We start from the raw sequence: 27,251 nt of genomic DNA, 5'->3' as shown, positions 1-27,251 counted from the left end.
TCGACAGTTTTGCAGAAAGAGGGAAACTCTTTCTAAAAACACAACAAACAGAAAGACTAGATCTAAAGCTGGATGCCATCTGGTTTGATCAGCAGGACAAACATCAGTCCAGCTGGCAGAATGAGGGAAGTGAAAAGGCGGCTCCCCTCCTTCCTGCATGCACAGAAAACAGCTGCAGCTCCGAAAAGAACGTTACTCATTGGATCGGTCAATAAAAAAAATTTACAAAGAAACACAAGATTCCTTTGAACCTGCATCAGAATCCACCGAACAATGTCTGAGCAGAGCTAAATAGATGCAAATGTAATAAACAAACCAGAACATTTTAAATCACCCAGAAGTAGGGTTGGACAATAAATCAATAATATATACAGTATATGGCAATAGACGCATGATCAACAGCAATATACATCTGATAGAATATTCCATATACTGTATACTCTGATCCAGAACCACACAGCATTCTGGGTGATGTAGACAGAGGAAAGACTTTAGTCGCTCCACCTCTCAAAGCTAGCTAAACAAAGTTCACGAATCAACTAACCCACTTGTTCTTTGGTTACCTAGCAACTCAGTCATTCTTTGGTTACCTAGCAACAAGATGCTGGGTAACTGGCGCAGCAGTAGTTTAAGGTTTCGCCTCGTAACTCCTAAAAAATAAACAGTGTGGAGTTAGAACTGTGGATAAAACCGGAAAGGCTGCACAGTATTTCAGATATTTAAAACTAATAAATGATTATCGATATTGACTGATATGAAATGCTTATATTGTGATAAGTTTCTCAGCCATTTAGTTGAGGAATCCAACTCTTAAATGGGAAAGAAGCAGAACCTTTAAAGCCAGATTATTCACATGTGATGTCAATGAATGACACACATATGTTCGAGAATGGTTGCCAGTTTTCCAGAACATTCTGGCTCTGGCGGGTTTTTTTTCTTCTTTTTTTACTCACCAGATACAGACTTTCCAGTTTTAAAGTTCAAACTTCTGAAACTGATCCCTTGCCCAGCATTAGTACACCACACATTTAAATGGTACAATTCATCTTTAGTCATGAGAAAAGAAGATCTCTGGACTTCATCAGTTTGGGATACGAGTGAGTCAGCGCCGTGGCTGATTGTTGTGTTGTCAGTGGTTACAAGAACCAGACTGTTTCCATTATGTTTAAGGAAATCTGGCTGCTTCAAATCTAACAAACTGGCAGCTATTTTTAAACTTTAAGCATCAACACCAAAGGATCCAACAAGGTGACGTACTGTAATATGTCTGGAGAGGATTCAAAAGGTAATTTTAGAAAATTACAACTTTTCTAAACTTCTTATACATAGGAACGCCGTTCACTGCAAAAACACAAAATCTTACTATGTATTTTGGTATTGTTTCAAGTGCAAATATCTTGATACATTTGAAATACGACAAAACTAACTTACAAGAATTTATTAGCAAGATACAAGAGCTTGTTTTAAGTCCATAATTCCTAAATATTGACTTGAACTGGCAGATTATTTCACTTATAAGAGGAAAATGTCTTGTTAATGCCACCCACATTTTTACTCCCTTTTGGGGAATCAAATAATTATTAGGAAGTAGCAGAATTTCCAGAGTTAAAATAAAACAAGTTATTTTGTAGAGATATAAACCCATAATTAAATAAAATGGATAAATTGATAAGAATTAAAAGAAATAAATGGATAAATGAAACAAAATAAATAAATACCCACAATTAAAATGAATGGCTCTTACACCCTCAGGGGGTATAAATAAATTTCTGCCTGACAAAAACACACAAAAGTAAATCACTTATAGCCTCACAGCTATTAGATTTAAGAAGAAACTTTTGGTACCTCTGTAAAGGTAAGATGTCATAGAATGGTTTTCTGGTGTCAGCACCATTGTAGCTTTGACCCTGCCTGAAATATTAGGGACAAAATACAAAATATTTTGCATTTTTTGAACTTTGCCAAAATTTTCTTTGAAATAAACATTGCAAAACACTACCAAAATATTATTTATAGCACAAAAAAGTAGTACAGACTTTTAAATCTAAATGTTGTGTAAAAGTATACCAAATTTGGACTCAATCAGATGAATCATATTGATTTTAGAATGCTATTAGTGAGAAATTTCTTAGGCGGAGAGGCCATTTTGGCACATTTATCCAAAAATGTCACCAAACTGTGCCAAATGTGTTTTTTACATCAATACTGGGGGTTTGTTAAAATTAAATAGCTTATTACCATCTAATGACACTTTCTACATATAATATAACCATTGGTCATGACATTTACCCCATTTATATGCAAAATCGAAACCTATCCCGAAAAGAACCATTCACTGAGCGCATGCACTGAGAGCCCACAGAGGGCGCACGGATGGCGCACAGAGAGCGCAGACGTTTAGATCGTGTTCCGAAAAATACGTCATGATTTTGCATAGCCGACATCTTGTGCCATGCTCTGAGAGTCTTTCCACTGTCTCGTGAAACCACAAAATTGTCGTGATGATCAGCTGATCGGGTGTTTTCCGCGCAGTTGCATCATCGGCCGAGGAACTTTACATCTCATCAGCTGTTTTTAAATAGCTCTAAAATCTTAACATTTTGGGCAAAACCTTTATGCGGAATAGTTTTTGAAAGATTAAAGCCTCTTTTAGCGGATAATAATAAAAAAAAAGAAATTAAAGGCACGTAGAGCCTTTTTTACAGAGCGAGCCGAGGTCACGTGGCAGCTGGACCCACCGGTGGGTCCGTCGGGTTCTATTTATGTCAACACATAAATAAGTAAGTATCCAGAAGTAAAATAAATAAAAATCCGTAAATACTACGAATAAAAATAAGAATGAATAAATAAATAAATAATTCCAGAATAAAAATAAACAATTTTAAAATAAATTCACAGAATTTACATACATTTTCAGAAATTGAATATATTCTAAGAATTAAAATAACTAGATAATCTTTTTTTGAGAAAAGACACAAAAGAAAATCTCACACATTACTTCAGTTTTAGAACACTGTAAAAATGTTCAAACACCTATAAGGAGGTTTCTTCATCAACATTAAATGTTTTGAAGCGGAAAATTCATTAAATGACTGAAATACCTTCTTAATTCAAATTAAATTGAAAAATACGTTACTGATCCCAAATGTTTAAATGTTGTAAAGTAGAAATCAAACTACCCACTGTAAAAACAAAATCTAAGCAAAGAAAAACTGACATAAAGCAGGATTTAAAGGTGAAACTGCTGGAGATTGAAGCCATTTTGACTCTGAATGATGATCTATGAATGGACCGAAACACAAACTATATTTAGGTTTTCTGCTTCCTGTCAGAAACTGTTACATGGGTGTCCACTCTTCTGAGAAACAAAAACTGAACTGAAACATATCACAACATCATTTTGTTCTGCACAGCCCAGACGGACGGACTTAAAGATGTCAGCAAAGATGCTTAAAAGGTCTCAAGTCCGGAGAGACTGAATAATAATACTGAAAACTAAACCAGTGGGAGGGATCAGAGGTCAGAGGAGAAAATATCTTCCTCAAAAAGCTTCTGGTAAATATAGCTAATGATAAAATGATTAATATTACTCCCATCTTTTGTCATATTACAACCACAAACTTCAACGCATTTTATTCTGATTTTATGTGCTGCACCAACACAAAGCAACGCAAAATTGTTTAGTGGAACAAAAAAGATTTTTCAAAGCTCATACTCAGCTGGAACAGATTGAGAGTGTCTCAAATTTCTTAGCTTTCATTTTGGGCAAACCAACTGGACTATTGCAACATTTGTTACATTTTCAACTGGTGAAATGTATATTTATATATAAATGTGAAGTCCAATGTGAAGTTCAGCTTCACCTTGGACTGAGAAAAGACAAACCAAACTAATTGAAAAACCAGTTCCCCTGCTTGCCTGTGGTGGCGCTGCACCAAGAACCACTGAAGAAGAAACCAACAAGAAAACTTCTAAAGAAGACACTGAGCACAACTTCAAGAAATGTACGCAAAAATAGACTGGTTGTAGGATTTCTCTTTTGTCTTTAGAAAAAGACCAAGAGCCATTTCTCCTAATAGAGTTAGACTTGCGTGTTTGTTTTGGTTGAATTTAACCAGAATGCTCTGCGCTGTGGTCCGATTCCTGCTTTTGGAGCCGTTTCTGGTCCACTTGGTGTTCCCATCTGCATTCAAACCGCACCAGAGTTCACTTCAACCACACCCAATAAACTGCTGCTGGCCACACCCCCCAATTCAACGTTTACACTCACACGTGAAAATCCCTGCAAACAGATGCGTAACTATACAACTGTGCATCTTTGAAAAGCAGAAGTGGAGCCTCCAGCACAACCAACAAGAATCCTTGCAAAAAGACAAAATTTTACCAATAATTTTTGGTCTAGTTTCTAGAGCAAATATCTTAGAAAGCTTGAAATAAGACAAAACTAACTTAAAAGCCACTTTTCAGGAAGATTAGAGGCTTGTCTTAAGTAAATATTTCAGTATTATTGATGAAAATGTACTTGTTCCACTGCCAGATTATTTAACTTATAACAAGACATCTTTCCATTTTATAAACATTTACCTGCCAATGTCAGGGTTTTGTTTGCTTACGCAGCACACATGGAGACACCTTGGCTGACTTTTCCCAATCTCACTTTGGGCTTCGGCCAACGCAGCCTCCTGTCCTAAAGATCTGCAAACAAACTCTGACGTAATACTCAATCAATCTCAGGCCTAGAGCCAAACAAAAACAAAGATAAAAACTCAAAACATCTGAGTTTGAATTACCCAATCAGAGTTTCACCAAGAAGAAGTGTTAGGTTTGGTAAGTGGTGAAGAATGTGCTGGTAATGATGATGAGGAAGAGGAAATAATGACTGAGAAGACTCAGACCAACTGGGTGATGAGTCAGTGGCTTTGTAACCTTTAGTCATATTGGACAGATGGAGAGTGTGGGGGTGTGTGTGTGTGTGTGTGTGAGGGGGAGGGGGGGCGTGTGTGTGGGACATGACTGAGAAACTCTCACCTACTGAAGACGTCAATCTCTCAGGTTCTGAGAGTCATTTGCCAGTTTCGGGCTTATGAAACGTTTTTCAGGTCAAGACTCCAGTTACGTTCAGAGTTCTCTTCTGTTTTTATGGCCTCTTGGAAGTTTAAATACAGAAAATCAGAATGAAAGAGAGGCAGAGGTTTCTACAGGCTTCAGGGTGGAGAAACAGCAGAAACCAAATAAAGGAAAGAAAGGAAAGGAGGGATAGATTGATGGATGGATGGGAAAATGGACGGATAGATGAAATGAATAGTGGCCGATCAGAGGGACAGAGTCTTATTCTGGACGAAGTGCAAAATCTTTTACGTCCATCTGCAATTCCTGGACAATTTTACGTCAAAAGTTTAAACTCACACCTAAACTTCCTCCATTCTTGAAGATTAAATATAAACATTAATGATGCCAGTGGATATTTATTTAAATTTTATTATATTGTTTACATATACATTGTTGTTGTTGGATGAACTGATAAGTATATCAAGCTACAGCCAACAATCCTGTCATTTTGGTTTAGAAGAAGAAATTTTCCCACAGTTTTCAGTTTTCCCAGCTTCTTGCTAAATCCAGATGAACCAATACAAGCCGAAAAGATCGGATCACAGCGCCGGGTTACTTTCATAAGCCGATGCAAAAAAGACGAGCTATAGGAAGAGAGAAAGTCCAAAACAGCCGACAAGCCGAGGAATCGGCAGGAAACACAGGGAGAAACACACACACTCTGAAAACGACGCTCCACATCCTGTTCAGGCAGCCGCCATCTTTTCCTCAAGAGGAGGTCAGGAAGTCATCGCTGCAGCAAACAGGCGGACCTTTAACTAGCCGCTCTGCTGCATGTGCGTGTTTCTGTCACAACGCTGCAGAAACAAACAGCAGACTGGAAACCTCATGGCTGTGGGAACAAACCAGCAGAGGTGTGTGTGGGGTGTGTGTGTGTGTCAGCTGTTTTCTGCATTCATCCTGTTGTTCCATCGCTCCGGTCACAGAGTTCAATACGAACGCCGGCCAGATCCAAATGCAACCAGCAGAGATTTACAGCATCCCAAATGGATCAGCACTGATGAAAACCTCGTGTTGTTCTGGATGAAGCAGCCAGAAATCATTGAATCGCTTTTTACTTTTAACATTTCAAACAATTAAACCTGATAAATAAACTTTTACGTTTCACTTGTAAATATTAAGGGTGAAAAATTTATTTTCCAAGATGTTTCTTTCTGGGATTCAGATTTTGTGTAAAAAAAACAAAAACAAAAACATAAAAACTTCCACATTTTAAAATCTAAACTATGAAATGTTACTGAGGCAGATAGGAAATGATCGAGGAAGGAAGGAAAGAAAGAAGGAAGTAACATGAAAAATAAGAAACAAGACTGTGAGACTGTAAAGGAAGCAAGGACATGAGGAAAGAGGAAAGGAAGGAACAAATGAACAAATAAAGGAAAGACAAGAAGAAAGGAAAGAAGGATGGAAAAAAGGAAGGAAGGAAGGAAGGAAAGAAAGACATGAAGAAGAATGGAAGAAAGGAAGGAAAGAAGGACGGGAAAAAGAAAATGCACGAGAAAAGAATAAACAGGGGAATGAAAAGGAGCAAATGGAGGAAAGACGAGAAAAAGGAGGGATGGAAGGACATGAAAAATGAAAGAAGGAAAGGAAGAAAGGAAAGAAAGAAAAGAAGAAAGGAACGAATGAAGGAAAGATGAGAAAAGAAGATTAGGATGGAAGGAACAAAGACACAAGGAAGGAAGGAAAGACATGAAAAAAGGAGGGATGGAAAGACATGAAAAAGGAAAGTAAGGAAGAAAAGACAAGGAAGTCGATTCTGTTTTTCTGCACCATTTTTATTGTTCATACATTATAAATCATCAGTTGCCTTTTAATGCAAAAATGCAAATTATCTACATTTTAAAAATTTAAAAAGTTTTCCTACTCATTTACAAATCACTGGGATCGGAGCCTGGAGTTTACAATCAGCTTTGGTTTTGGTGGTTCTTGTTTGTTCTTGTACCATAAAATCTCATTTCCGTCACCCCAAAGTGACAGTTTGGGTCAAAAAGCATCATATTAACACTTTGGTACCAAGGAGTAAAATAAACAAAAGATTAAACCCGACCCAAACTTCAATAGATTTATTTTTGACTAGCTGAATCTCAGCAGCTCATTATTTGATCACCAACAGACGAAAGCTGGTCATGGATGGCAGCACGTCTGTGGGTTTGACTTTTTCTGAACACAAATGAGGTGGGAGAGGCAGCAGGAAATGGGGAAACCACTGTTCAAACACCAAACATCCCGTCTTCCCTCTCCATCCAGAGCGCGACAAAGAGCTCCCTGTTCGCAGCCTCTTAGCAGCCACTTCACACGCAGCGCAAGGTGGAAGCCCCGCTGGCCGCGCCATGCAGCTCGCATCACTTCCTGCCTCAGAGCTGCAGAGACTCTGATGGGTGACAACAGGAGGGAAGGTGGCAACAAAACTAACACCTCAAATCATGTAGGCAGTAGGGGTTGAACCAATTAGTCGACTAGTCGACTCTAGGATGTCTCGCGAGTTTTTACATTTCATGTCGACTAGTCGCAGTCATGTGATTGCCGGTGGTGACAGCCTGTGCTGATCTGACAGCACGGTATACGTCACAAGACACAAGAAAAATAAGTTAATACATTAGTTTAAATGATATGTAGATGGATGCATATTTGTGGTTTTACAGTGTTTTTAAAAGGAGGTGGAGTTGCAGCTGCAGTCCACTACAAAACACGAGCCGTCTAAAACTCGCCCCCTTCCCGCTAAGGATGTCACTTAGCCGGCTCGCGAGTGTCTTTGTCACGACAATCTAACTAATACATTATGATGTTATGTTGCTGATTAAATAAAGATCTGTGGTAATGACAGCTGCTGATTAAATAAAAGCCTGTAGTTGGTAATGACAGTGTATACTTGTCTGACATATATATAGCCGTGAGTTCGTGCTAAGAATGACACTTCGTGCTTAGAAGTGTCATCAGATCTGCTGTCAGAAGTGTATGACACTCTGACAGCTGATCTGACAGAACACTGGCTACAAAATGGCGTCTTCAAAACAGATCGAGGACAAGCCCGCATCTTGTTAAACAGGTAGAAATTACTGGGTCCTTGTATGACAATGTGCTCTTAGCGAAGAGAATATTGACAGCGAGTGAACTTTATTTACCCCCCCCGGCCCCTGTGCCACCTCTTTTTATTGTTTTTACATGCCATCTAAAAGATGTGCGTTTCCTTTTGAATGTTGGTTTCCCAGCAACTTATTATTTATCATAAACTATCCCGATGTTTTGTTGTTTCACTTGTTGCTGTTCTGTGTAAATGCCGTATTTTTCCGTGAAAACGGGTAATAAAGCCTGTACGTTACTCCAAAGCTTTGCGTTGCTATGACGTCACAACGACTAGTCAACTCGACATCGACTCGACTTTTATCATGTTGACGTTGACTAGAAAATATCTTAAATCGTTCAATCTGCTGAGTCAGCAGAGCTTCCTGCCGCGCATCGGGCGGAGGAGAAGCAGGTGGTTTCGTTGAATTCAGCTGTAACCAAACGGGATCCGTTCATAACAAGTTTGGCTTGTGATGTTCCAAAAGCACCATGTAGTCAGTGTGATCATTTGACTCCTATAGTAACTATCCAGAGATCATCAGCATCAGCCGGTGTTTAGAAAAAAAAAGCCAGACCCGACTTTGTGCAACAAACTTTTCCCCGTTGCTCACAAAGAATCTCCATAATAGACTTAGTAAAAGCAGGAGAAGGGGAGAGTGTGTGTGTGTGTGTGTGTGGGGGGGGGGGGGGGGGGGGGGGGGTCAATATTTGCCGTGAAAATAGCTAATAAAGCCTCCAAGTAGTTGTGAAGGGTTTTTGCGCTTACGTCACTATGACGTCACCGCGACTAGTCGACATCGACTCGACTATTATCATGATGTAGTCGACCTTAAAAAATATGTAGTCGTTCAACCCCTAGTAGGCAGGCAGCCGATGATGCGTCTGCAAGCATGCTTTGCACTGCAACTATGGGTGTAAATTTTGTGGATTCTCTTTCCAAATATGATATCAGAAAAATCAAAATCTGTTCATCACACTGTGTCAAACATAATTACCATGACAAACCGATGACCTATGGATGAACAACAAATAGGAGGATATACAAATGGATAAATAGACTGATAATTAGATTGACAGAAAAATTGATGAATAATCGACACATTTGCTTGTGGACCTAAATATGGATGATAAAGAACGGACAGACAGGAACCACGCACCAGCAGGTTGCTGTAATAAGGTGGATGCTGCTACTGAGTGAAGGCGACTCAATGTAAGAGTTTCAGGAAGCTGATAAAACAGAAGACTATTCAGGGAAAGACGGACGGATGGACAGACGGATGAACAGTTGGATTTATGGATGGACTGATAGAAGGTTCAGTGAATGGACAGACAAAAAGATGGACAGTTGGGTCGATCCAACGGACAGACTTATGTATGTATGTATGTATGGATGGATGTATGTATGGATGTATGGATGGATGTATGGATGGATAGAAAAATGGACAGTTGGGCAGATAGTTGGACGGACTGACAGTTGGCTAGATAAAGTCTATCTACTGTCAGTGAGAGGAGTTGCTATACAACAGGATTTAAAAGATAAAAAAGGTGAATTTTAAATCATATTTAGCATTTTATATTAGCTATTTGCAATGTTAACATTACTGGAGGTAGTAACTATCAAAATCTCTAAATTCAGCAGCCCACGTTTGTCTTGGTTAAAACATCTTAAGATAACCAACTTACCTTGGTATTTATACAACCTCTTGTGAATAGATAAAATCTACAAATACTTGAAACGTCCTCAAAAATGCCTGTAACTATTTTAAGAGTTCAAACACAAATTACACCTTAATATTCATTAAAAAACACAGCAGAAACTATCTTAGCACTACTAAAGCTGAAAGTATTTCAGCTTTCAAAGCTGCATTTTCTTTAGAACATCTTAGATAAGAACTACAAAAAAAAAAATGTGCAAATGGTTTTCCGCGAAAAATTTGTCATGTTTGACAGAAAAACACAATGGTAAATTCTAGTTCTGGTCATTTATTTTTAATTCAGCTGATTACACAAAAACTAAGAGCTTCAGGAAACACTGCAACCCTGGCTTTGAGCCTTTCCGCTAATTTAATTTCCATGAGCAGTAAAAAGGAAACTAAATAATGATCCACTTCAGAGTTGTAGCACCCCGACATCCTGTAAATCTCACAGCCTGGCCGCCATCTTTGAAACAAACGGAGAACTCAGACTGGGCTCATCCAGAAACAAACAAATTGAAACAAGGTGGAGAAAAAACAAGTTTTCACTCTAGCTACTGAGAGACACTAGCTGTTAAAAGTAAGAAAACCTTCAGCTGACCCAGTGAGATACTATGAGTTTATATTTAATACTTTACGAGAACCATAAAAGACACAAGACTGGGTTTAAATATAGCAAAGGAATTTCCCATTCATGTGAGCCAGCAGAGACAAAAGTCCAAGAATGTAAACTAAGCTGGGAGTTCTCCTGTTAAAACTGTCTTTACCCCAATGCGGATCAAGCAGCATGGTTAAGCATGACCTTATGGTGACCTTGATCCAAAATTGCAACATTTGTTACATTTTCAGCTGCTTCAGCTCTCTTCCACACCGCATTGTGTCAAACAAACCAAACCTTTTGAAAAATCTGTTCTCCTCCTCGCCTGTGGTGGCGCTGTACCGAGAACTACTGAACGAAACAACAGAAGAAGACACTGAGCACGACATCCATCTTCACAAAATGTAAACAAAAATAGAGCAGCATCAGATTTTAACAGTTATAGGATTTCTCTTTAGCCTTGAAAAATCAAACACAACAAAAAACCAAGACATTTTTCCTGCTAGTGTTTGTTTTGGTTCCATTTACCCAGAATGCTCTGTGCTGACGTTCCCTTCTTGCTTTTGGGGGGTTTTCAGTTCGCTTAGCATTCACACCTCCCCAAATGAACCAGATTTTCAAGACAAACAAAAAAAAAACTGCGCTAAATTGACTTAAAAAGTTTCCTGTTTATAAAAACCATTACAGCACATTTAAATATGCCAATAGCTTCACAAGTTGGTCAAAAATGTAAAAACAACTTAAAACTCTTCAGTCAGCCAATGTGAAATTAATAGTAAAGAAAATGACAAAAACAATAGTTTTCAACAATAAACCTCCTTTTAAATGTTTTCAAAATTGCAATTAGAACTTCTAAATGTAATGTAAAATAAATAATGGAGCATAGAATTAGACTGAATAGATCCACCCTTATGGATTGGTACCAAATCTGGAATTTTTTTTCAATATCAGAACCAATACAGACATTAATATCATCTCTAATTGGGTCATGTCTTTGGTGTTTGCAACCCTTCATCATAAATCGCCTGATGATCTGACTGAATGAACCAAGAAAGATAAAAAACCTAAATCCTCAAATTCAGGCAATTTTAGTCAATGGACTACAGTTCAGAGTCAATACATATAACTCTACAGCTGCACACTAAATGCCTAATTATCGTAAATGAATATCTTTTAGAGCTGTAGAATATTAAAAATCTCAGTGCCAGAAAAAGAAAGAGACCACAATTTCCTCTACGATAATTACAACGCCAGACAGACCTCGATGAGAAACGACAGCAGTAAGCGGAACCGTGTCTCATTCAGACGGCCATTTTAAAAACAGCATCGTCTGTGTGAGAAGTGGTAAAACCCAAACGCCCAGCTGTTTGGCCTGCAGCGCGTTTTCTGACCTGAGAGATGTGGTTGATGGAGGACTCCATGCGGCGCAGCTGCGAGGCCTGGATGTCCAGCAGCTGCAGGACGTTGTTGGCTAAGGCATTGATCTGGTAGGCCACGCTGGCCAGGGACTGGGTGGTGTAGGCTTTGGTCTCCTCCAGGGCTTTCCTCTTGTCCTGGGCCTGACACAAAAACATGACAAAGTGCTGGTTAAAGAGAGGGAAAATAAACCAATTTGCTCCTAATGTTATTACAACACCATCTCATCTTGGAGCTTGTATGTGGTTTTGCAGCCACATGAGATCAGCAGTTCAGAAAAGGCATGCAGCTGTCTCTCAGCCTCTCATTCCACACATGCCACTCTTCTTTTGAAGGCATTTAGATAAAACATTCTGCAAATGTTCAACCAAACTTTACATCCAATCCAGTAACATTTTCCAGAATAGAGATCAAGCTTAATATTTGTTTTGTAGCAAGTTGTAGTTATAAAAAGCCAAAAGGAAAGGATTAAAACAAAGAAATAAAAGCCTAGCATGGCTAGCAGTCAGATTGTTAGCCATCCATCATGTTTCCAACAAAACAAAAAGAAAAACACATCTGTTTTAAATCAACATCTGGAAAATTTTCAAGCTCAAAGACGTTAATTATAGGATGATCTTCTTTTGAAATGCAAATTATTTCAGATGAGGCCAAACAGAGTAAATGTACACTAGCAGCATCTTAAAACAACTTAGCTCACAGAATAGTGAGCAAAACAATATATTTAACAAAAAAAGAAACAAATATTATATTTACTTTTCCTTTGGGAACAATAAAGTATTTTTCAGTTTGAATTGTATTATAAAAAGAGAAAAAGAAAAGAAGACATTTCACGCTAAAATGTTAATTCTTAAGTAAAAGGCCAGGTTAGCATACAAGAAAAGTACGCTAGCAGCAGCAAAACTAAAAAGGATTTTTTTAACCAGCTTTTTAACAGTTAATTGTAAACATTTTGGGCTTCACATTTAAAATACTTCAACAACTACCTGAATTAAAGACTTCAAAAGAAAAAAAAAAGTGAGATACTGCTACGGGAAATAGCGCCCCCTTCAGTTCCAGAGTGCACCAGTTCCAAATATGGGATGGGTCTGACATTTGACCAACACCACCCTGTCATTTGCAGCCCCGTATTTTTTAAATCAATCAAATTTTATCTCGAGTGTTTCATTTATGACGGTACAGAAGTAACTCTAAACAGGTGGGTTTTAGTATAGACTTAAAGGAAGTCAGTCTTTCGGCTGTTTTACAATTTTCCGAATGTTTGTTCTTGTGTGGTGCATAGAAGCTGAATGCTGCTTAAAAAAAAAAAAAAAAAAGATGAAACATATTATTCTGAAAATCTCATTATTTTGTAAAACAACAATTTAGCACAAGATAAAAGTTAGCAGCATTCTAATTAAACATGCTAGCTGTCAACACACTATTTGCTAGGACAAAATAAATCCTACAACAGCTTAAAGTGGTTCACTGCTACCTAAATGTCATCCAAGTTGCTCATTCTTTAGTAAAAGACCAAAATATCACACTGGAACTTATGCTAGTTTCTTATGCTAGCAGCTATTCCGCAAGCTAAATTAATTAGCTTGCTGGACATGCTGACAATTTAGCTGCTACATGTTTAAAAAGCCAAAAAAGGTTTTTAAGAAATTCAAGAAAAGTTTGTGAAACATTTATATTAGCAAGAAGCCAATATAGCATTCAGTAACAGATAAGCTAACGGATGGTGAGCTAGCTTACAAAATATACTTCAGAGGTAAAATAAGGCAAAAATACAACAGAAACAAAGTGGTGTGAGGTGTCATTTCAAGCATCAAGTATTTCCACTATCTAAAATTAAAGCGACAACAGTGTAGTGCGTGGTGAGAATTTTGAGAAATCTTTCTTTGAACTGGACGAAAGCTAAAAGCCAGGTTCCAACTGCGCAGTGACGTTTGATCTCTTTGTAGCCGGTCCTCTGCTGCTCACTCAGTCCAAAAAGCCGTGCCTGGAGGGGGAACACTGGGCTTTGATAAGAGGCTGCTGAAGCAGGAGGTGGGCGGTTCCAGCAGAGGCTGAAGAGCAGATTACTAGAGCTAGTAGTGGTGGTGGTTAGGGGGCAGAATGGGAAGAAAAGGAACATTTGGTCATGAGGAAAAGAGAGGGGGGGAAAGAAGAAAACAACCGGAGTCGTTAATGATTCAGCCACCAATCCAGAATCAATCCGTAGATTGGAGAGCTGACCGCTACCTTTTGGTGGGAACCAGACATGTTGAGCAATAACTTTAGAAAGGAGAGGAGATTCCTCATCATGTCAAAATCACATAATCTACATGCACACACCTACTGCTGCCACTAGATGCTGTAACAGCTGGATGGGAGCAGATTAAGACGACAAAACAAAGCTAAATCCTGGTGGGAATATCTAAGCTGGTGACAGGAGCAGATTTCCTGAACGGTTCACTGAGGTCATGTTTATTTGGTTCAATCAAGATTACAGATCTTTTTATATTGCAGAAACAATCACCTCTCTATGAAAAAGGATTAAACATATAAAGACTTGAAGCTGAAAAAAAAAATTGTCATGTTTATTTGATTTTCTAAGTGTTAAAACTTTATATGATATTCCAGGACTGTGAATGTACATTAAATTTCCTTAGAGAAATTGCAAAAAACCCCAAACTTCCACATCTATTTGAAAGGGCTTTTGGTGTTTAACTGTACCTTCTTTTATTGTGATTGTGGTTTGAACTGGCACTGATTTATTGTACCATGTATTTCTTTTAGAAAGTCCAGTTCACATCTTCATTTGGGGAGGTGTGAATGTGTAATCAAACTGAAAATAGAAAAACAAAAGAAAATAAACTCTGGTCCACCTGAAAACCTCAGTCTCTGTTTGGCTGAAGTGAACTCTGGAGGAGTTGAACGCCAAGCGGACCAGAGACCGCTGCAAAAGCAGGAAGTGGTCTATAGCGCAGGGCATTCTGGGTAAATACAACCAAAATACACATTCAAATCAAGTGCTAGCAGCAGAAATGGGTTGTGGTATTTCTCTAATTCCCCAAACTGGTAAAATCTGACGCTTCTCCATTTTTGTTAACCTTTTATGAAGAAGGAAGTTGCGCTTAGTGTCTTCTCCAGAGGTTTTTGTGTCACTTTCTTTTGTAGTTCTTGGTGCAGCGCCACCACAGGCGAGGAGGGGAAACAGGTTTTTTAAAGGGTTTAGTTCACAGGTGTCAAACTCCAGTCCTCAAGGGCCGGTGTTCTGCAGTTTCTAGATGTGCCACAGGTACAAAACACTGGAATGAAATGGCTTAATTACCTCCTTCTTGTGCAGATAAGTTCTCCAGAGCCTTGCTAATGACCAAATTATTCTATTCAGGTGATGCAGCAGAGCGACCCTTGAGGACTGGAGTTTGACACCCCATGTTTAGTTCATTTGACACATTGCAGTGTAAAAGCGAACCACAGCAGCTGAAAATGTAACAAATGTTGCATTTTTTGTCTCAAATCAAACCCAGTCTACCGGACTATCAAGTGTGAAAACACTCCAAATCCAGTTAGCATGTGGAAAGTGAAAGTTCGCCCCATTCCACCGGGCTCATCAAGTTTTCTGGGTGAAACCCTGGAAGACAATATCTAAGGTTCTGTAATAAATCTGAAGCTGCAACCCAAATAAAAACAGAAGCAGACATGCATTTTTGTATTCCTGCTCTAATCTGGTTTTGGAAATGTGAAGCAGGGTCAACTGTGGACAGATGCGACACTTGATTGTTTCTTAGTTGCCTATTCGCCACTCTGTGCACAAATCCCCTGACTAACCAGCTTTGCATCTCGACAGGACGATGTCAGGAGTGAAGCAAATCAGTCAGAGCGCGGAATGAGACATCTGCTAAGAAAAACAAAACAAAGTGTGTGTTGATCAGAGCCAAAAGCAACACAAGAGAGGCAGAGAATGAGGTGAACTTTGGAGAGCTTCGGTGCTCCTGCGGCACTTTGTCTCATATTTCAGAGCCGGGTAATGACAGAGCAAGAGAGGCTACATAGTATCCAGGAAGCAGTGGAAGTGTGTAGAGGAATGCAATGCACAGGAAGCATGTAGCTGGGAGCTAAAGCGAGACAACCAAACAACTGCATGAAAACAGCTAGCAGTAAAACGCAGCGTGGGAGAATGAAAAGTTTCTCAAAAATCCATTGGCTAATGAAGTCCTCATGAGTCTGGCACACTTTTAAGGTTTTTATTTGCAAAGAATAAAGATCAGATTTACATTGAGTTTTATTGTAGCACAAGAAAATGTGGAGAATACTAATGTATATGTAGGTTTTTGAAATGAAAGGGAGCGGCAGCCACCGCCGGCTGTCATCAATCCAGTTTGGCGAGATAAAAATCACAGATGCGCAGCCATGTTTTTAAAGACAATGCTTTCCAGTCAGGACCGACCTGTTGGACGGAGACTGGAGGACGAGTTCAACGGCCAAGAAGGAGCAGAAATATGACAACACTCAAGCAAAAACCTACATATACATTAGTATTCTCCACATTTTCTTGTGCTACAATAAAACTCAATGTAAATCTGATCTTTATTCTTTGCAAATAAAAACCTTAAAAGTGTGCCAGACTCATGAGGACTGGAGCTGTCCCAGTCAAAGTCCAGAGCTGAATCCAATTGAAAATATGTGCCAATGATGAAAATTTAGGTTTAGAGTAAGGCTGCAACAATTAAACCGATTAATCGTGAATAATCGATTATGAAAATAATCGTCAACTAATTTAGTGATAAATTAGTCGTTAACGGGAGGATATAGATGCAAAAAAAGACCATTTGATTAAACTAAACACTCACAGCAATAATTAAGCCAAAAGTGAACAAAAAAATTTGCATTGATGGAAAAGAAAACTAATCATTTTCTACAATTCCTTAACTTGTATACATTTGTCTTCACCTGGTTCAAATGTTGTAAAAAATAAAATAAAAATATTATATTAACCACCTTTTACTATCCAATTATGAATCTGTTCATCTAAAAAAACAAGATCAGCAGAAAGGACTGAGTTTTAAGTTTAATGCCATTACTAGTTTTGCTACAAATGATCAAATTAATGTTTATTTTCTTATTTAAAAAGGAAGTGAATTATTTGCTTATTTGCATCTTTTAATATACAGTATGTGTATATTGTATAAATAAGCTTAAGTGGTTCAATGAAAAATCTATCACTTAATGATCAGAGTAAATTATGAATAATTAGTGGCAGCTTTAGTTTAGAGAGGCTCTCCATTCAATCTGACTTATTTAATTTCTTTAATTATATTAATTCTTATTTAATTTCACTTTGGGATCAATAGCGTATTTTTGAATTTGATTAAGCTTAAGCTCTTCAGTAAAAAAATAGACAAAGATAAATAAAAATCTGACTCTGGAAAGCTGAATAAGCAAACACTTTCATTTTTTTTATTTTATTTACAAACAACTCAAAATCCTATTTTTCCTTCCAGTTCACAATGATGAACTACTTTATGTCCATCACATAAAATCTCAACAAAACACAGCTAACTTTGTTGATTTAATGTGAGAAAATATGTGAAAAATAATCCATGAGTCTGCCCAGAACGGTCAAACATGTCAGAACATTTCGCAATAAAAAAACTTCACGTTTCTGCTGTTGATCTGGGCCTGGATTTGCACAGATGTTGAACACATTCACGCGCTCCTATTTCTCCAAAGGGAGCTGCACTCAGGAACACAAAAAGGTCCAGGAATGTCTGGAATTCTGCAACACGTTGATCAAATAAAAACTTCCCAGCGCCGTTGAGGAATCCTTCTGCTGAGATTACAGACAGAAAAAGAGTCAGAAGAGATGTAAGGCTGAAAGGTCGCGGAGCACCACGTGAGCCATCGATCCCGACTGAAAGGGCGGGTGGTGGGGGGATAAGTGAGCAGATAGCCGCTTTATCGACAAGGATGTCAAATATTCCCCCGTCCGCCAGGTTGTGAGGTGAAGCCATGTAATGAGATTACAAGACAGACGTGTTTAGGAGCTGGCTAAGTGTTGGACAAGCCTGTTAGTGATCATCTACCTCTAGAAAACTGAAGGGTGAACTAACAGAGAATATCTGGACAATAAATCAATAACAATATACATTACAATAGACATGTGATCAATATCAATAGATAATACATCTGACAGAATATTCAATTTATCAAATATTCACTGAACTCTGAGCCAGAACCGTACAGCATTTGGGAAATGTAGGCAGAGAAAAGACTCTCTACTCTCTCATTCTTTGGTTACCTAGCAACTCTCTCATTCTTTGGTTACCTAGCAACAACCTGTTGAGTAAGTGGCGCAGCAGCAGTTTAAGGTTCGGCCATTGTGCCTCATAACTGCTTTAAAATAAACAATAATGCCATGGTAATGTTTTCAGTATTTCAGATACATAAAACAAATCAATAATTATTGTTATCAACTGATATGAAACACTTATAACACAATAAGTTTTTCAGCCAGAGTGAATATTTTATCTTCCAATGAACTCAGCCTTTTACTTGCTATTTTTTTCCCTCCTTTCTAATTTATTGTTCTGCTGTCAGGAACTAAATTGTTTTAATTTGTCGCTTTGGATTAACGCAAAGATTTTCAAGACAATCTTTACAAAATAATGAACAATTTCCCCTTAAGCCAAGGAACTGTCATTTCCTCTTCCAGTCTTTGAAAGACTCAATCCTCCAGTAAAAGTATAACTGGACAATTTGGCTGAAAAGCACATCACTATGTAAGTGTTTCATATCAGTCGATAGATAATTGATTGTTTTTTTTGTTTTAAATATTTGAAAAATTACCAAACAGTTGGTGTGACCTTTCTTGTTTTATCCACAGTTTTTATTTCATGTTGCTGTTTTTTTTTGTTTTGTTTTGTTTTTTTTACTTTTAAGCAGTTATGAGGAACAGTGGAGAAACTTGAAACCGCTGATGCACAAGTTACTCAACAACCTGTTGCTAGGTAACCAAGGAGTGAGTAAGTTGCTAGGTAACCAAAGAGTGAGTGAGTTAGTTGAGGTCATTCACCTTGCTTAGTCATTAAACAACCATATAAATAATAATACATAAAATTTTTATAGCAAATTTTCAGACACTAAAAAATGCTTATATATTTTTATAAATTCATATAGATTTTTCTAAACAATTTGATCAAGAAAAAAAATCTGACTGTGATGTTACTCAGCTTTTGAAATTCATGTATCCCTTGATTCGTTTCAGAAATTTGGAAAATGTGCATTATTCAAAATTTTGTTGCAAAATGGAAAGCATGTTAATTATAACAACTATTATCATCACAGCTGTTACCATTATAGCAGTATAACTATTTTGCTTTAAAAATGTATTTTCAAGTAGGAAAAGATTTAAGTGTATCCAATTTTATTTGACATCTACTGTATCTATTTTATTTTAACATCATTTCTATGTTAATTCTTTGATGAACCTGACCCACTTTCCTATTTTTTGTTAGGATTTATAACTATCACTTATTTGCTGTAGGTTTACTTTGCATGCTTTTCGCTGAACATTTAAGCGGACCAGAGCTGTCCCTGGACCAACGCTCCCTGAAGCACAGAGGCGGAAATAAAAGCCACACATCATCCCTACCTCACACTGTGGGAATGTGGACACCCACACAATCTGCCTGAGGGGGTGAGGTAGAGAAAAGTTACTCTGAAGATTAAGCGACTTCAGTTCAACCTTGTCCTGAATGTGACACGCCAACTCAGGAGTCTGTTCTCGGACTCGCCTCAGCAAGGCAGATGGTGGCTCAGAGAAAGGCCATAAGGTCCAGCTCAACCTGACGCCATTAAAAATGTGTCAACAAGGACACAAAGGGGACATTTGGACATGAAGCAAGCTCATTAACCCCAACCAAATGACTCAGTAATTGGTTCGACAAGAAAGAAAGCGGCCATTAAACATAGAACTGTGCATTTTATTAAGGATTTTCTCTCTGCTGATTAACACTGAACCATTTAGGTCACAACTTAGTTCCACAATTCAGCTTGGACCAAACTAACTCTGGTCAGCTGAAAGGACGGATGGGTCTGAATGGTCAGCAGAGAGCCGCAGGGCACAATAAAAACAGTCCACATTGCGGAAAGAGATGGAGGAAGGACAAAAAAAAGCTAATGGCAAACAAGATGAGCAGAAAAACTAAAGAAATACACATTAATCACGCTCAGACAAGTTAAAAAAAACAGCATTAATTACAGTGGGAAACCAGAACCAAACAGGTATAGCCTGTAACATCGGCAGCCGATAAATCAGACTAGCATTTTGAAACTATTTTGGTGTCTTTTTGAAATTTCCAACCAAAGACTGGGTTTGTAAATTAGTTTGTAGCTAGGAAACCACCGTACTAAACAACGGTTGCTTTGCTTTTATCACTTGCGTTTCCTTTGGGATCAAGAAAGTATGTTTAATTTTGAATCCAATATCAGGGCTGGACAATAAATCGACGACAGCGTATATCACAATAGACGCATATCAATATCAATAGATAAATTATTTGATGGGATATTCAATCATTTCACTTAACTCCAATCTAAAACCCGCACAGCATTCTGGGAGTTATAGGCAGAGGATAGCTGCCCAACCTCTCCCAGCTAACTAAGCAAAATTGGTGGCATCAACTAACTCCCTCACTCATTGGTTACCTAGCAACAACCTGCAGAGTAACTTGCACAGCAGCAGTTTCAGGTTTCGCCACTCCATAAATATGTGAATGTTCTACAAACAACTGCGAGATACGTTCCACAGAAAAATCCACAGAAACTGAACCGCTAATAGGTGGGGTTCCACTGTAAGCTTGGAAAAGTCAAAATGAGGATTTCAAACATACAGTAAAAACTATAACAGATGGTGATAGTAGGATTTTAGAGCAGTTATCCCAAGTGAGCACCAAAACTGGTTCGTTTTGGTAAAGCAGGCAAACATCAAGCTTCAGGGATGGTCGTATTGAAAATGTCTGGACTAAAAGTGATGCAAGTGCCAGGAAACCAAGCATTTAAGTGAACTTTACCAAACCAGCAACAATGATAGCCGAGCCTCTATAACTAGAGATGGACATTAACCAGATATTAATTTGAGCACTTTTGTCTAATTGTGATCTTGTGTAAATCAGAGAAACTAGACAATGAATTTAAATTCGTTTTAGAACCATCCTAAACAAGAATAAACATCTGTAAGTAAAAATGATTTCTTTTTATTTAAATAAGATCTTCACCAATGATATAATGTGTAAAAACAGAAACCTCATGAGCATTCTGCTGCTTCAGCAAAGTCAGACTTATGACATTCTGGTTACTACATCACACTTCCATTTCCCCATTCCGACCTTACCATCTACTGTCTGCAAAACACTGAAACCACATCAGACAAACTGCTGAGATTTTAGAGCTGGAAATAAAAAAAACAAACTACTAAGGTGTAAAATAAGAAAGTATTGAAGGAACAAAAGAAAAGGATGAAGCATAAGAATTTAAAGAAGGGGGTAAAGGATGTAGGACTCAATGAAGGACAAAAAGTGGGAAAGATGGCAAGAGGTAGAAACATGGTGTCAAGAAGTTGGTTAAAATAGTTTCACAGTAATTCATTAAAAACATTTTGAATAGGAGCACAAGTCCTCAGTTTATCCTACCAACGCAGCCAGGTGGCCACTTTGCATGCAGTCTGTTCGTCTTTGTCACAGAGGTTAAACCACACACTCTCCAAAAATATGACACACACATGTCTGACACAAACAGGAAACTATTTATAATAAAACCCTGATCAGAAAATCCATGCACAAAAGTCTTAAAGCTGGCTGGCTGGGTGTCTGTCTCTATTATTACTCCACTTCCCGACAAAGACAGAAGGCATTTCAAGAGAACCAAACAGGAAACATCACTCTGACCAGTCTGTGTGTCATACATCTATCACATGCAGTCTGAAACTTATATTCAGTGGAGAAAGTTGCTGTTCACACCAATTAGTCCGCTTTAATCTAACTCCAGTCCGTTTATCTAGAAAGTTTGGTTCGTTTGGGGAGATGGGAATGCGTAAACGATCCAAAAATCCAATTTAACACTTTTTAAGGCCATTATGAATTAAATTTAAAACTTACATCTCTATAGAAACATACTTCATCCAGCCAACTGGTGATGAATTTGAACATTATAAACGCAAAAAAAGCTAGAATGCTAGCAAGTGTTTATTAGAAGTGAGCCACAGAAAGCAATGAAAATGTCTGCTTGTGACTCAACCTTTTGCCTGACAGTATGACGGACTATAGGGGCCACACTAAGAAAAGACAAAACAAAACAAAAAACTAAACAAGAAAAGTCATACAAAATACGAGAATAAAGTCATAATGGTACAAGAAGATGTAGAAGAATATGAGAAGTTGTAATATTGGAAATAAAGTCACAATATTTTGAGACTAAATTCGTATTACTATAGTAAAGTCATAGAATTGGAAGAATTTGTATGAGAGAAAAGTCAAAATAATACAAGAAGCTGTAATAATTTGAGAATAAAGTCATAACATTGAGAATAAAGTCAACATAATGAGAATATAGTCGTAATAGTAGGATAATGAAGTCAATATTTTGAGAAATTGTACAAGAATAAAGTCTTAACAATATGAGTATAAAGTTATATTATTTCGCAAATAAAGTTATAATACTTGTGAGACAGAAAAAAAAATAGAATGTATGATCAAATAGCCTTGCCAAAATTAAATTTAAGACCTGTGATTAACCATTTAAAGCCCATGTTAATTTTATTTTTAATGTATTTAAGACATTTTACAGCCTTAATTTTTGGTGCATGAATTTCAGACTTACGGATCCGCGGACACCATGGGCGAGGGATTGAACAGGTTTTTCAATGGTGTAGATTGTTTGGCACATTTTGGTCTCTGATTGAACCGAATCTACCGGACTGTCAGGTGTGAAAGCCTCCTGAATGCTGCAGCTCAAGCACGGCCTCCGTGACAGGAACGCAGAGCGAGAGAAGAAGGGCTGGGAACGCAGGAGGGAGGAGTGCTTAACGAGACGAGACATGTAGATCTGCAGTGTAGAGTTAGAAGAGCGAGGGCTCATTCTGACACACAAAACGCTTCAAACACTGCTTCTTTTTGAGCGTCAGCACTCAGATCGAGGTTTTTTTGCATTAAAAGTTGGAGCTAATTTTACATCAGCGGCAACACAATCCCCCACCCTGCTGTTCTGCACTTGGCTACAATGATTTTCTGCCACATTTTTCAGCTCTGACTGTGGCTGTCAGGGGAGATCAGGATTTCTATTAATGGACCAAAACCATAGCCGCATCAAAGTAGTGACTTTTACAGAAACAAGAAACAAAACCAGCCTCTGACTCTTTGTGCCAGCTCTAAAATAAACTATTACAAAAAAAGTCGATTATTTACCGAGATGTACAGGTTTATGACGACAGCTTCGTAGAATTTTATGGTTTCTTACTTCCCCCTGTTGCTGTGAAAGCAATCAAACCTCACCACACTGGCCTTTAAACATCGGCAGTGTTTTGTTTTCTGTTTAAACAAAAATCACTCACACCACAAGTTTTCTAAAGAAAAGGAGGAGAATTTTTGTCCACTGAACCTTTTAATCATAACTTTTGGATCACTATTTGAAAGGTTTCTACTACAAACTACCAGACTTTTATTTTTTAATGTCCATTTATGTCAACAAGTTCATGATGCCATGAAAGAAAAAAAGATTTCCGGTCACGTAGAAAAAAGAAAACAAAAACAAAACGTAAAAGCGCAGGTGCACAGGGTTCATGCGGACTACGCGAGGGTTAAAACAATTACTTGGCATTTTCCCCCATGTTCTGATAAAATTTGCACAATTTAGAATTTTTTTTTCTTTTATTTCAACAATTTTGATGTGTAAGATTAACCTATTGTAATATTGTATTTGTGTATTCTACGTAAACAGACGTGCAAAACTTGGAAACAAAGGTGTTTTCTCTTTTTCTGCAACAATGCTCCATATACTTAGAATACATACCTAAAACTGTGCAGTTTCATTGAACTAAAAACTTTTAGACATGTTCCAATGTCAATAGAGAAAACATAATTACATGACTATTCCTGCTATAAATGTTTTATTGGTGTTTTCATTTATTTTATTCCATTTTGTTAAGATGATTAGATTGATTTTCATGACTTACTTTGTTTTACACATTGTAATTTTGTATGTTTATTTAAAGTAGATCGCTCTTGAACATGAGACTTCACTTTTTTTTAACAATTAAACATGCAAAGAAGAACTACAAAAGCCTTCCAGATTTTTGCATATCTGATAAGTAATTTAAAAACATTAAACTTTAAGTAACACAGTCAGGAAAGAAACTGTTAACACAACATGTGGGAAATCAACAGATTATTTGAGCAGCACAAAGTACAAGATAACACTTCCTGTTAAACATTAAGCGTGACAGTTACCAACACTCCCAACAAAGAGTCAAAACAGACCCAGTTCTCCCAGAGTTGTGTCATAATTGTGGGAAATTCAGATTGCAACGTCTTGGTTTCATGTTCCAGTCAGATGCGGTGATTCCACAACAAGGAAATCTCCCACATTGGGCTCATGAGAAAACAAAACTGTTTTGGTTGTTGTCCGGTAAGGAATGGATCGGTCACCATGTGCAAAAAAACAGAAAAAAAAAGAGAGAAAGACAGAAAGAAAGAAAAACACACGATCCCAGGACGAGGAAGGAAACTAAATTACAGGGAGTCCTTGGGGAGTACCACTGGAATGGACACACCCTCTGTAGCTGATATGTCGGGTTCTTGTTTGGATAGAAAATACCAATATAGCACCAAGACACAACTGGATGAACGTTTGAGTAGATTATAAAGAAATGTGCTGGATCAACATTGAAAACACAACATTATGGTTCAGGTTTGCCCCAAAATTTTTCTTAAAATTAAAAGCAAAGATAAATTAATGCATACATTCTCCAATGCAGGCAGCAATTTCTGTTTCCATAGATCAGAGTTTTTATTTACCTTAATTTACTACCCATCCACCAGTAATAGCTTGAATTTAAAGCCAAATAAAGTATAATAAAATATATACATTAAAAAAAAACAAGTAAATCAAATTTATCAACATTCTAAACAAGATTAAATTAAATTTTATAATAATAATAAAGTCAAAACTTTAGTATGTAAGAGAACCATTCAAAAATCCATATTAATACAAGTTTTTATTATTTTCCTAATATACTCACAACTGTACAATAACATATGATTCCATTGCAGGATTTCAGAAAATCTGTTTTTAAATGGAAGATTTAAAAACTTCTTTGTATATATTTGGTTCAATTACATCACAACAGGGAGATGAAGCAAAATAACAAAAAGATCCTGGGAGACTTTATGAATTCAGTCGCTAATGTAGAGATTTAGATCAAAAGTGACAAAAACAGAGATAAAACAGATTATTTTTCCATCCGATTTGTTTCTGCACATATTTTGCACCCTTAAAATAAGTAAATGCTATTTTCTGCTTGTATTATCTTATTTGATACATGATTTTCCACTCGTGATAGAACATAGAGTGTAAATGTAGATAAATTTACCTAAACAACTTATCTCTTTCACTGCAGATCAAGTAGATATTATTCCACTTAAAGACTGAATCAAAGTTAGCCGAAGTGTTTACAAACCAAAAATGATGGAACGTCTTAGATGTGATGTATTTAATAATACCTTATATTATTAAATATATTTTTTTAACCATATGAAAGCTTTGCAGTTCAACAATCAGAGTTAAACAAGTGGAAAATTGTACGATTTATGGTGATTTAACCTAATTTTTCTTTCCTATGAGCAAGGAGTGAACAGCAACAGGTGGGGGAAGAGCCCTTACGTTATACGGTAAATGCCTATACAGAGTACAAGTAAAATATCTGAAGTGTCAATTTTATAAAAAGAAAATTATAAACATTATATATTTTATATAAACATAATATATTATATTATAATATATTATATAAACATTATATATTTTGAGCAAAAAAATATATAATGTAGAAAACAAACATTTTGAAATAAAGTCAAAATAAAGTTGCCTTCTGTGATGTCACCGCCATCATTTGCTAGTGGAATCTTGTTTATTGGGATATTTTTGATTAAAGAACCATTTGCAATAAAACTATTTGAAAAAACAGCTTTGACATATTGTTGCATATGTAACAGAGCAGGTTTGACTGATTTTACAGAAAATTCTGACCAGTAGCTTTAAGTACGCATTAAAATATAAAAGCCACGCTCAAACATGGATGGTGCTTACAGGTCCAATATTGTAGACATTATCATACCACTACTGTAATGGGCTCCCTATGGAGACTTTAACTGTTTTTGTGGTATTAAATGGTGTGTTTAACGACCCTACAAAGAGCTGACTGGCAGGCTCATAATTTTGCTGACAACTAAAATAAATATAACCACAACTACCAGGCAAAAAACCCCTATAATATCCCTTCAACATGTCTGGTGGATATATATATATATATATATTTGAAAACAAGAGTAGCGTTTGCTGTAAAATCAAATGGGCCTCGTTATTATCCGTGGTGAGAGTGGGAGCAGTTTTAAACCAACCCAGTTCAATGACTTAAAAAAAAAAAGTAGACACACCCCATGTTTAAACGGAGAACATTTGATCAAAATCACAAAAACTAAAACGTCCGACGGCCACAAATGCACCATCTTTAGAATTTGTATTACAACTTGAAGCTTTTCGAGCTGAATTTGATCCCGAGAGTAGTTTCTGTATCCGCATTTCCTGTCCCAACAACCTCACAAACCGCGGAGAGAACGGGATAAAAGTGTCGGCCTGCTAACATAAATGAAAAATAAAAATAAACTTTCTCACCTGGACATAATTGTTTTCGCAGTAGTCGGCTACTCTCGTCAGGTTTTGGTAACTCTCCACCAGCGCTCTCTTCCCGGCCGGAATCTCTTCGTCCAACAACATTTGTAGCTCTGCCATCTTACATCTCTCCCTGCAGAGCCTCCCTTCCTCTCTCTGCCTTCCCTCTGATTGAAACAGCCACCAGCCTGCAGCTCTGACTCGGGGAAAAAAGAAAAAGAAGCCCTCCTCCTCCTCCGCCTAGTATTGTGGGATTCCTGGCCCCGATTTGGCGTGAACTCAATTCGAAGATCGTCTGTGTTGAGAAAGAGGCGTCACTCAGATGTGGATTAACGCCATCAAGCGTTCCATTCAGGTTCCGTTATCGCTTTGGCAACTGAGTTTCTTATCAGAAACTGTTTCTTCAAAATTTGTTTTGTTTTTCAGATTTTTAACACTAAAACTCTTCATTGTGATCAAGT

At 37.4% G+C, this 27,251-nt stretch overlaps 1 protein-coding gene across 13 annotated transcripts in view; it reads right to left on the bottom strand.

The window, feature by feature from the left end:
* abi1a (abl-interactor 1a) overlaps positions 1-27,018 on the bottom strand; it is a 49,772-nt gene extending 22,754 nt beyond the window's left edge. For 4 of the 13 annotated variants that reach the window (XM_028005237.1, XM_028005240.1, XM_028005241.1 and 1 more), the window contains exons 1-2: positions 26,794-27,017; positions 11,859-12,026 (exon numbers count right to left, since the gene is read on the bottom strand). In XM_028005237.1, the coding sequence (XP_027861038.1) occupies positions 11,859-12,026; positions 26,794-26,910 (285 nt within the window). In that variant the 5' untranslated portion in view covers positions 26,911-27,017. Of the gene's footprint in view, positions 1-11,858; positions 12,027-26,793 lie in introns of all 13 variants that reach the window. The other 9 variants (XM_028005244.1, XM_028005239.1, XM_028005243.1 and 6 more) reach the window with 5 other exon arrangements.
* Positions 27,019-27,251: the final 233 nt, after the last annotated feature.

The sequence above is a fragment of the Xiphophorus couchianus genome, chromosome 21 (genome assembly GCF_001444195.1).
Source record: "Xiphophorus couchianus chromosome 21, X_couchianus-1.0, whole genome shotgun sequence".
NCBI classification, from domain to species: Eukaryota; Metazoa; Chordata; class Actinopteri; order Cyprinodontiformes; family Poeciliidae; genus Xiphophorus; species Xiphophorus couchianus.
The sequence above is the reverse complement of the archived record's forward strand: the minus strand, read 5'-3'. Positions and strand labels throughout refer to the sequence as shown.